The sequence below is a fragment of the Sander vitreus genome, chromosome 20 (genome assembly GCF_031162955.1).
Source record: "Sander vitreus isolate 19-12246 chromosome 20, sanVit1, whole genome shotgun sequence".
In the NCBI taxonomy this organism is placed as follows: Eukaryota; Metazoa; Chordata; class Actinopteri; order Perciformes; family Percidae; genus Sander; species Sander vitreus.
The window spans coordinates 3,516,532-3,527,319 of NC_135874.1; the positions used below are offsets into that span (position 1 = coordinate 3,516,532).

At 39.6% G+C, this 10,788-nt stretch overlaps 1 protein-coding gene across 1 annotated transcript; it reads left to right on the forward strand.

Annotated features, from left to right (window-relative positions):
* The first annotated feature begins 1,043 nt into the window (after positions 1-1,043).
* Positions 1,044-8,607, forward strand: LOC144535329 (activator of 90 kDa heat shock protein ATPase homolog 1-like). Its single transcript, XM_078277737.1, has 9 exons — positions 1,044-1,255; positions 2,882-3,072; positions 4,806-4,888; positions 4,987-5,104; positions 5,813-5,904; positions 6,077-6,205; positions 6,907-7,008; positions 7,140-7,191; positions 7,411-8,607. Exons 1-9 carry the CDS (start codon positions 1,176-1,178, stop codon positions 7,581-7,583), a joined length of 1,020 nt encoding a protein of 339 aa, XP_078133863.1. The 5' UTR covers positions 1,044-1,175; the 3' UTR covers positions 7,584-8,607.
* The last annotated feature ends 2,181 nt before the right edge of the window (positions 8,608-10,788 follow it).

Here is a 10,788-nt window from a genome sequence, read left to right on the forward strand (position 1 = left end):
CTCAAGATAATTGGCTAATTTATATGTTTCACATGTGAACAGCCATCTCAGTCTTTGAGCATCATCCATATTTACCAAATCAATCTCTGCTTTTATCTTACGAAACCAATACCAATACATTATACATTGTTATAGGTTAAGCTAACCAGCAGTATATAAAGTAATTGAAATCAGCCCCACCTTTACCAGCTACAACATTAAGGGCAGGGTTGGTAACATTCAAGTCCAATATGCACTTTTTTATATATTGTTTGAAATGGTCTTTACACCCTGACAGCAATAAATAACGTATGGGCTCTGAAAAAGGAGTAAAAAGGTCTGTCATCTGTAGCTGCTGTAATCCTGTAAAAACTCCCACCAATCAAACCGCACAGACCACTTTTTATGAACCAATTCATTTTACCTTAAACCTTATCCCTCCGGTGTATGAGCCTGAGCTCAATGCCACCAGAGTTGCTGCAAGTCTGCGTTTTAATTTTTTCAAAACACTTTTAATTTGAACTTTTAACAATAATTTGGTGCCTTTGAGCCTTTGACTATATTGTTTTGACAGCCAATAGGAACGCTCTCTCTGAAATGACCTGTGATTGGCCAAAGTCTATGTGAGGGCTAGATTTTCTGAAGCCTGAAACAGAGCCAAAATGAGGTGCCTAAGTGTAGTTTTCTCTAAAACCACTCGAATTACAATATGCTGAAAGCTTATTATGATTTTTTTTAGCAATGACGCCAACAATAAACGACATACTGCAGCTTTAAGTAAAATATTTGAAGGGCCTACTTTTTCCACCTCTGTAAGGAACATGCATATGTTGTAATTTTGTCTGAAATTAAAATGCATACTGTATTTCAACGCGCGAGAAAAAACGAGGGTATTTTACTGATAAAAGTCATAAAACACTTCTCATCTGTTTTTTTGTTGTTGTTTTTTTTCAAGTTTTCTTTCTTTTCAGAAGTCGGAACTATTCTTCAGAAAATACTTCCGGCAGGGGGAACTTTTTTTTTACCTCGCGTTTCCAGCGGTTTCCAGCAATTTCTGTGCACGGCGGATAAACGCAGGAGCACCGCGAGATACAGCAGCAGTCCAGAGTCTTCTAGAAACAACGTGCACCGGGACAGTCACCAGCAAACAAACCCGCTCTCTGCACAACCTTACACATTAAAACTCTGGGCTCAACATGGCTAAATGGGGAGAAGGGGACCCTCGTTGGATTGTGGAGGAGAGAGCCGATGCGACTAATGTCAACAACTGGCATTGGTGAGATATAAAGAAAGGACACTGACTGCTAGCTAACCTGCTAATGCTAACACAGTGAGCTCGTATTAATGTCAAGCTACAGCTGCTATTTTTGGAGTTTTATCCCATATGCAGATAGATTAGTGTCATTCAATTATCCATAGACAGCCCTGACTGTATAATGTAGAGTATTGTTAAAGCAAATAATCACATTTGACGGATTTAACCGAGCTAACGTTACCCTTACCGTTTTCAAGTTAGCCTCGCTTGTAGCTAGCTACTGTAGCGTCTAATGCATGTATGGAGCCGTCGGTGGTGGTTGACAACATGTCTTGTTTGTTATACAACGCACTGTATAGTGTAAGTATATGGTTAAACATATTCTGACAGTGGTTTCTATCTCGTTGTGAACGAAGTAGTAGTATTTAGGTGGCCATACATATTCGGATAACAGCACATGCTGAATACATAATGAACTGTATGCTGCTATAAATAGTAACATTCATTTTAAAAAGGTCATTCTTCACCTGACAAATCTAAATAGTTGTTCCAGGACCCAAAGGGACTCCAGATGGTATTGTGTCATGATTACATTCCTATACAGTATATGTACTCAAGTGATCTCTTATTTTGTCTTTATATCAAGTGAGTGTTGCTTTTAAGAGTTAAAAAAAATATGTCTTCGTTTCCCAAAATGCAGCGTTGGTGACTTCAAACACATGCTAGCTGGCTGTGGAAGTGAGGGATGAAAGTTAGGAGCCCCAAAGGCCTCCTGCCACTCATAAATTAAATTTGCTACTGGACTCTAAAATGGCACTTCTGAGATAAAGCTGTCTATAGTCCCTTTGGGGTTTGAACATACCACTAAATGTTTCAAACCATGTGAGTTACTGTGTGCATATTACTGCAGTTTTCCCACACTTTATCATACAATGTTAGACTGTTGTATGAGTTGTTCTGGCTTCCAGGCAGCTGTAAGTATTAAGTTAAGTCAGCTCAGTATGAAAAGCCAGCTAGAGATAGGTAATTCATCACGTATGACGTCATGTCTGCATGTATGTTTTGTCAGAATTATGTTGTCATTGTGTAGTAATACAGTAAAGCCTCCCTATAACAAACTACACTTTCAGCTGTAATAATGTAACTGACGTATAGGACTGTAATAGTGAACCATCTCAGGTAAGTTTTAAGCTGATTATAGTATACAACAATAATTAATTGGTCAGTAGTATACTGATGTCTGTTAGAAGCTTTGTATCTTCAGAAAAGTAGCATAGTATACAAACTAGGGCTGCAACTAATGATTATTTTCATAGACGATTAATCTGACAATTACTTTCTTGATTAATCGTTTAGTTTTGTTTATAAAATGTCCAGAAATAAAAAAAAAAATGTATATCAGTGTTTCCCAAAGCCCAAGATGACGTCCTCAAATGTCTTTTGTCCACAACTCAGTTTACTGTTACAGAGGAGAGAAGAAACTAGAACATATTCATATTTAAGAAGCTGGATTCAGAGAATTTTTTTATCGATTAACAAAATAGTTGGCGATTAATTTACTAAACGATTAATCTTAGCAGCTCTCATACAGATAAAGGAGATGCAGATTTGTGTCGTTCACTCATTTTGGATGTGCTCACTTTGCAGGACTGAGCGCGATGCAACAAGCTGGTCGTCGGACAAATTAAAATTCCTGCTCCTCGGGCTGAGCGTGGAGAACGAAGAGGGGAGTTGTGAGGTGACCGAAGTCAGCAAGGTGGACGGAGAGGCCTCCATTAACAACCGCAAGGGGAAACTTATTTTCTTCTATGAATGGAACCTGAAAGCTACCTGGACCGGTGAGTAAAAGACTGAAGCTACTGTTGGTTTTGTTTTGGGGGGGAATTAAGCATTGTACCACTAGGTGTTGCACTTGTCTTAGCTGCTCGCGAGTGAGACTGATGAGAGAGCCCATTATAAGAATTTAGCGACTCTAGTCCATGTGGTGGCGGTAATGTGCCTCTAAGCCATGACTTTTTTACCTGCGGTAACAAAGCCTCTTTGGTTTAGATACTTTTGAAAAATGTACTATTTTTTCCCCAAAGAAGAGCACAAAACAGCAGTCGGCGATATTAAAAAAAAAAAACAGCTTGTTCATTACCTAGGCCATATGGTCAATTAATTAATAAAAGTGTAATAACAATAACTTCCCTCAACTTCATCAATTGCTGTTAAAAAACAAATGAGATGAGGTATTTTACAATAGCTTTGATGCACCACAAGCATTACCAGTTTTAAGTAAACACACCATTTAGTCCAACCTGTGTTGTTTTTTTTTACTCTGGCAGTGGCCATAGTGCAGCCACTCTGTGTCTAGCTGCAGACCTGTTGTACGTCCCGGTGTTAACATTAGTGTGTCGGTATATGTCGATCTTTTAAAAGACATGTTTATGCTGAAATAAATACACCTACACAAGCAGTTATGTATCTCGTTGTACATACATTTGCCATCTTATGGGCATAATGTGCAAAAACAGATATTCGAATTGATTGATCAGATGAGAGAAAAAATGAGAAAAGCCTTCTGTGTGCACTCTCACAGTCGTTTGTTTGCTTTTCTCACTACTGTTTTCAAGCTGAACAGCCAATCAGATGGATTGGCTAGTCAGCCGTCGCCGATTGAATCGTCTAAAAGGCCGTCGAGGGGCGTCGAAGGCCGTTGCATAGCGACAGCGCAGGACACACCGCAAACACTAGGGCGACGGCCCAGCTTGGACCGACGTCCGCCTTGGTGTGTCAGGGCCTTAATGCTAGACTTGAGCTCATTCACTTTAAAGTCATTCACCAGTTACACTTTTCCAAGACTAAACTGAATAGAGTCTTCCCCCCTGTTTCTGCCACCTGTGATCAATATATGTCAGCTGACGGAACTCTTGGGTGACTTTTCTGGTCCTGCTCTAAGCTCACAGGTTTTTGGGTCGACATTTTAATTTGTACAGTGTTGTATATAATGGACAACTGGCTCCTGACTGTCTCTTGATGATACTGGGCTACTCCGACTCCTCTCTGGCTCTTCCCTCAGCTACAAACCCTCATGTTTGGTATGGTCATTGCAAAACGGGTCTTTAAGAGAATGGCAGTCAACTTCTCCCTGCATCAAAAAGTTGCTAAATTATATGGTTTCTTGTTTGCACCTTGAAGAAATTTGGTTTTCTTTGTCTAACTCCCATGCTAAGTTTAAGAAGATCTGGGGCCCTTTCATAGAACGCATCAGGAGGGAAAGACCACAAACTGGGACCTGTTGTTTTTTTGTATCCACACCCTGGGACATTGTAGAGCTGTAACAATTCCAAATTTGACTACCGGTATACAGTTAATTGTCTCGGAAATAATTGCGATTAACAATATAATTGTCTCTTTCAGTCAAATTTTAAAAATAGGTATTACTTTTTCTAACAAATTAAAGTTTTAAATGAATACCAGGATACAGCTTATATTACTATTATGATCAACCATTTGTCCTCATCAATAAAAAACAAAGCATGGCAAAGACGTTGAATCTCTGACGTCTGCATTCTCTCTATTTTCCCAGGAGAGTCAAAAGCAGGAGTCAAATATACAGGAACAATTGAAGTTCCAAACCTTTCTGACGAGAACGACATGGACGATCTTGATGTAAGTTTCACCAAAGAACGTGTGTGTGTGTGATGTCTCAAACGTACCGAGTGGTGTAGGAACGGTGTGGTGATGCCCGTCCTGTGATCTTTGGCCAGATTTCTGTATCGTTGAACAAGGATGAACCTGAAACGCCACTGAGCAACCTGATGAAGACAAAAGGAGCTGAGAAAATCCGCGAGGCCCTGGGAAGCTACGTTGGGTTCTTAAAAACAGGCGAGTAAAACCAGTCTCCATCTCGCAAGCAACAATCAGCGATAATAACTGCAACAAAAGCATCAGTTATCAGTCTCAAATTGATGGTCACATCCTTTTACCTGTAATTTAAATGATCGGGAAAACGCAAAGTGACCTTCAACAGAGTCTTGATGGGTCATTTTTAAGATTTAGGGTTTACAAAGATAAGCCTGTAAAGTATATTTCGTGAGTTTAAAAAGTGCTCTGTGGCAAATAACAGATTTTAAAAAAAAAAACCTTTTCAAATGCATATTGCCATGCAAAATATAGACATTTTAATTTTGCTCAAACCCTACAGTGTGCCTTGGATTGTTATAAAAATGCGCCTGGCATATTAGTTGAGACCATATTCCAGCCATGCAATAAGCCTTCACAAAATGGAATAAGCCATGAAATTTTAAGTTTGCTAGATATGAAACTGTTCATTTCGACAGAGAGAACTGCCGTTTTCTTCTTGGGAACTGACACATTTACAATGGGCATTATTGTTGAACACGTGTAACCTTTCTAACAATGTTGTCTCTTTTTGAATCCTTAATATTTATCCAATGAAGAGTTTTAGAATTCAATTATTTTGTATATGTTTAGAGTGGAATTCCTTTGTATTTGGCTGTTTATTAGAGTACTTCAAATTCAGTGATGATTCAGAGTTTGTTTTCAGCTCATTTGTTTTATTTTCTATTGCAGAGTTCACACAGGGAATGATCCTGCCTACAGCCAACGGTGTGGCCAAGGTGCAGTCCACATCACAGTCCAAAGCCACGCAGGATAGAACTCGGGTTCGTCACTCAGTACAAATCACCACCAGCTACGTTTGACATTTTCAAACAAAGTCCCTAAATTATTACCTTATTAACTGTAACCGAATCGTCCATTGTGAACCATCAGTGTTTTCCTGGCGGCAGTGCAGCAGTGATCATCTCTCACCAGACTTTTTGTTGTGTGGAACAGATTTCCTCCTCAGGCAGCACAACTGCTCCAGTCAACACCGGCGTCAAGATCCCCACCTGTAAGTTCAGCATGAAGGAAAAGTTCCTCACATCGCCACCGGATCTCTACAGGGTCTTCCTCAACCAGGAGGTGAGCATCACTTGTCTATCCTATGGGTCTGCAGCCGAAAGAACACGCAAACAAATGCGCCTAAAATTCCTCTATGCAGGAAAAACCCTGACCTTTTTGAGGTTACAAAGGTGTAAGACTTCATCCAATCAATAGACTCGTTCGAGATGAACTGCGCCTCCCCTGTGAAGTGGACGAGCAGGCGACAGCAGCCGGGGGCGGTGACAAAAATCCGCTGTCAAGTCGGACAGTTTCCAGCCAATTCCAGCAGCCTTCAGGCCGAACAGGAAGTCGCAGAAACACTGTGGTCCGATTTAATAAAATGTTATCAGACCCATATATCAGCTTGTACGCAGTCTCCAGTTGTTTTAATCATGACAGAGTAGCTCTCAAAATGCTCTACATGCGAGCTGTTGCTGATTTAATTAACACACTGTAGATAATCCGTAATCTTAACGGATTTAGTCTCTCTGACTTCTAAACGTCACTACCAGCTACGTGGTTTGTACAGAATAAGCCTTTAAATCAGACAAATGGCAGTTAAAATCCCTTGATCTCGTGAGGTTATTGTTGCCCATGTGTGCATGACGTCAGGATCAAGTCGGACACAAAGCTTACCGGCATGCATTAGGCGGCGATCGCCGGTGATCGATTCTGCGCAGACTTGGCTCATCTCGAACGAGCCCATTATCTGATTTGAAGTGTTTCCCGTCAATCTGCAGATGGTCCAGGCATTCACGCACGCTCCAGCTTTAGTGGAAGGAGAGCGGGGCGGAAAGTTTCGCCTGCTAGAAGGAAATGTTTTCGGTGAATTCACAGAACTGGTAAGATGGACATGGAACCCTTTTAAACCATAACATAATATGGAATATGAAGGTTTTTGTACATGATCATTTTGTGGTGCTCTATGCTTCCACATGACCATCAAATGAAAAATGAGTCCTCTCTCCAACAGGTACCTGATGAGAAAATAGTTATGAAGTGGAGGTATAACAACTGGCCCTGTGGTACGTTTATTTATATATTCTTTTATATTTAAAGTCACACAAATGTAGGTGGCTGGCTGCCATAAGAAATACATTTTACTTAAATATGTCCAGCCATTCAAAAAACCTGTCTGGGTTTATTTTATATTTACAGTGTTTTTTTACCAATGAAGTTAATGGCCTAACTTTGTGTGCAGCGTCAGACTGCGACGCTAACGTGTGAGTGTTTGTGCTCCACAGAGCATTACGCGACAATCGCCATGACGTTCCTGGACCGGAGCAGCGAGACGGAGCTGAAGTTGGAGTGTCGAGGCGTCCCGGACAATGAGGAGGAGCGGACGAAAGAGGGCTGGAAGAGATACTACTTTGAAGCTATTAAACAGACATTTGGCTATGGAGCGAGACTCTACTGAAGATGGTTCACTGTAGTTTTCATCTGTTTTGACATTTTTAAACTTCTTGTTCTTCGATCTCTCTGGCACAAGATGTCCCATAAAGTCTAGCACGAGTTAATGATAGAGACAATGAGTGGGGCCATTTGTCACCTGTTCATTTTTCAACATATTTAAATCTAGATTTCTCCCCGTCAGTGTTTGGGTCAGTTGTTCACAGGAGTGTAAATGGACTGCCTTTGGGACTCTGGATGGAAAAGGTATATAATAAAGCAAAGAAGAGTCTATTGGACCACTAATGCAAATTGGCCTCCACTTCTATAAATATGTAATTAATGCAAGAGTTAAAGCAACACCAAAGCACTTTTCCTCTTCGGTCCCCCTACAGGTTGGAAGTGAAATTGTCCATTACCCTTTGTCATATGTCTCATTGGAACTACAGATCCACTACCCGATCTGGCAAACTTACACAGTGCAGTTATAGCCGATAGAGGGCCGCAAAGGTACAAAAGAATCTTTGGTGTTGCTTTAAAATACATGTTGGCTTGTCTTTTATTTTAAAACTGTTGCTTTGAAAAGGATTTTTTTTGTTTTTTTACCTATTTTACTCTTCAAGTGTAACTGTAGTGAAGATGCATGTTTTATTTCAAACTGCCAGACCGAGGAATGACTACTGGATATGAACTGTACTCGTAAAGTCTGTCACTTAGAGCTAAGCAGTTCTGTACTTTCCGTTGTTTGTTTGAGACTTGATGCTCATTACGAGCCCGCCGTCTGTCAGGGAGATGAGGTCCGCTCGGACCATCAGCAGCAACCTCAGCGCAAATGTTTCAGTGTTTTCAATGATAATGGAAATGGATGTTTCAATTCCTTATGCAGCCAGCTAGCGTAGTAACTTGAGCGACATTTTGCTAGATTTGGCTTCAAAATGTAAATTTTCAGTAAAGGTTTTCAGAATAAAATTCATCTATTTATTCTTCATTTTCATCCCTTCACCATGTAAAAAGATTAGTTTCTTGGAATAAACCAATCCCTGTATGCGCTTCATTTGTTTTTATTTATGTGAGCACATCTTTGGACATTAAATCACAGAAGCTGAAATTAACTTATTTACAATTTGATTTCATATACAGAGTTTACTGTCTTTAAAATGTTAATTTACAAGTGCTTTAAAAATTAAACTATCCAAACAAACTATTTAGGCCACTATTCAGCAAAATAAGCACTTAGTTTAGTTTTAAGGGCCGGTGCATAAAATGGTATAGAAACCTGGGATTGAAATTAGAGACGTATTGACGGTCTATTACTATTGAAATTGTAACAATTTGACCAGAGCCTTACATATTTTCTTTTCAACTAATGAACAAACGTTTAAGGCAAATTTCTGAACAAAAAAAATGTACAAGTCTGAAGCAATTTAAATTGCATACTTTAAGTTCATTATACTTTAGTGCAAACTTACACAGAGCATTCAAGTTCTTCTTGTCCTCCTAACACACATCTACAAACAAAGGACACAGGCTTCTACACGTCTTCTTTTTTCAAAATGATAAAAAAAAAAAAAAAACTGCCAGCCAAAGGTCTAACATAACTTATGTTTTCTTCCCCCCAACACACAAACCAAACTTTTTTTTTTATAGTTGATATCCCCACATTAATTGTGACCTGGACAAGCAAAGTTGAAATGAAGGTAAACATTTAAACAAAAGTGACATGATGAAATGATTTGCTGCAGTAAGTGCACAGCACTTTCCTCTGTTTGTTCACTCAAAGGCAGACAAAGAGCTCCGACTCCTGGAAGAAAGACAGGACGCGAGTCACTTCAAACTCTCGTGAAGCTTAATAAACCCATAATAACCTGCATCTTTTAGAATTGCTTGTCGTCTACTCAACAACACTACAACAACGTGGCCTTTCCTCCGATTGCAAAGACCAAACCTATCTCTCTTTTTTTTAACCCTAGTTTAGGTGAGAATCTAAGAATAGTCTTTGTTATCTGGAGTGTAATGAACATTACAGCCTCATGGGGTCGCTATAGTAACATATCCTTTAAGCCTTGTTGGGCGAGAGTCATCGTTACAAACTGTATCTAATGCTGCAAAAGTGCCACTGAGCAAGATCATCTAACTATTTATATATAACCTGCTCTACTGATGGGTGCTAAAAAACAACCTGAATGTGAGTTGAAGTGTTGTCAGACGTGGAATACGTACCCCGGAGCTGGAGTCGTTGTCCAGTGAGTCGAGGCTCCGTCGTGGCGCCACGTCTACCATGTCAGCCTTCTTCTTAACAGAAACGTCATGCCAGTTGGTCCTGAAAGATCACGTCAAATTGACATCAGAGATCCTTTTCAGTTTCCCATTTAAGTGAACTTGTGTAATTTAGAACAAGTACAACAAGAACAAATAGTTTCAATATACAAAACTAAGGCAATTTTTACCTCACTTGAACAATATTTTATTGGAACTGTACTATTCTTTAATGCTTCTAAAAGTGCTGATGAGAAATCTTTGGGTCTCTACCTGTACATCGGCCACATGCTCATCCCTCTTTTGTCCTTCTGGCTTGCCTTAGATGTGGCTCGTTCTGCCCGGTCTCTGAGGAAGTGGAAGTGCTCCTCCGACTCGATGCACTGCTTCCTACACAGCAACATAACAGAATACATTCATTGTCCAGAATTCCTATACAGTGCTTAGCATAAGTTTATGAACCCCCGCTAAAGTTGACTAAAAAGAGGAATAAAAAAGAATCTTTTGGAAATTGATCTTAATGCCTTAATTAAAAAAATTAGGAAAAATCCAACCTTTAAGAACACCAATTTTCTTTGTGAATGAATAATGGATCGTAAATAAATAAATGTTCTTCCTTAAAATACAGGGGGCATAAGTCAGTACACCCTTATGTTATATTCCCATAGAGGCAGGCAGATCTTTAGGCCAGTTATTCCATACACCAGACATCCATCAGTATCATTTCTTCCATTTCTTGAATACAAATTGCCCAAAATCACTATACTATGACGATAAGTATGTAGTGCGTACTGTGAACTATTAGTTTGGCATACAGGCAGTGAATGCATTGCAGCTGATTTAGTCCTGGTTTGTTCTTCACTACAGATATACTGACATATATGGGGGGGGGTGCAATATTTGTTAAAGGCAAAATATGTGTCAAACCATTAAACTAAAGTATTGTGGCCTACAAATCCAATCCAACAGAAAGAAAA